The sequence below is a fragment of the Penaeus monodon genome, chromosome 24 (assembly GCF_015228065.2).
Source record: "Penaeus monodon isolate SGIC_2016 chromosome 24, NSTDA_Pmon_1, whole genome shotgun sequence".
NCBI lineage: Eukaryota > Metazoa > Arthropoda > Malacostraca > Decapoda > Penaeidae > Penaeus > Penaeus monodon.
This window is the reverse complement of record NC_051409.1, coordinates 14013677-14014294: the sequence shown is the minus strand read 5'-3', so window position 1 is coordinate 14014294 and position 618 is coordinate 14013677. Positions and strand designations below refer to the sequence as shown.

The 618-nt window shown below is 38.8% G+C and overlaps 1 protein-coding gene across 1 annotated transcript in view; it reads left to right on the top strand.

Moving 5' to 3' along the window:
- The window catches only part of LOC119588605 (HEAT repeat-containing protein 1-like), a gene marked incomplete in the record, with an annotated part of 28625 nt that overhangs the window by 3209 nt on the left and 24798 nt on the right, over positions 1-618 (top strand). The window contains 1 exon segment of the mRNA XM_037937247.1: positions 1-229. Coding sequence (XP_037793175.1) covers positions 1-229 — 229 coding nt within the window.

The window sequence follows — 618 nt, the reverse complement described above, 5'->3', positions numbered from 1 at the left end:
GATTAATGAAATGAATATCCCAGCCCTCCTCATGTGCATCTTCCCCTACTACGAATCTGCACTCTTCATCCGCGTTCTTCAAATCATTCCCCTCTCAGACCATTGGCAATTTCTGGTGGGGCCAAAGAAGAAGGGCTTCCCTTTGGCCAAGCATACTGTGTTTATGGAGTGGGGCAAGAACCAGGGCTTCAGATCTTTCCTAGCAAAATATCTGAAGAAGATGTGTACAGTAAGTATATATATCTTCATTTATGTGAAGGTGTTATATTAGTTATCTGATATTTTAGTTACTTTTTAACTCAAGAGAATGTCCAGATGATTGAGATATGCCAATGCATATGCATGCCACTTTCATCTACACATAAATATGTACTGGTATAGATTTGTACAAAAACATACACACACAATTAAGGAATTACATACAAGAGCAAACAAATACTGCACATCAACAAAGTATACAAAAAAAAAAAATAATAATAATAACACAAAGATCCCCTACATGCACCCACTTACCCACATGTTCCCACCTACCCACATGCACCTATTTACCCACATACACCCAACTATCTGCATGTCCCTATATACCCTCATACCCACATGCATCCACATACCCACATG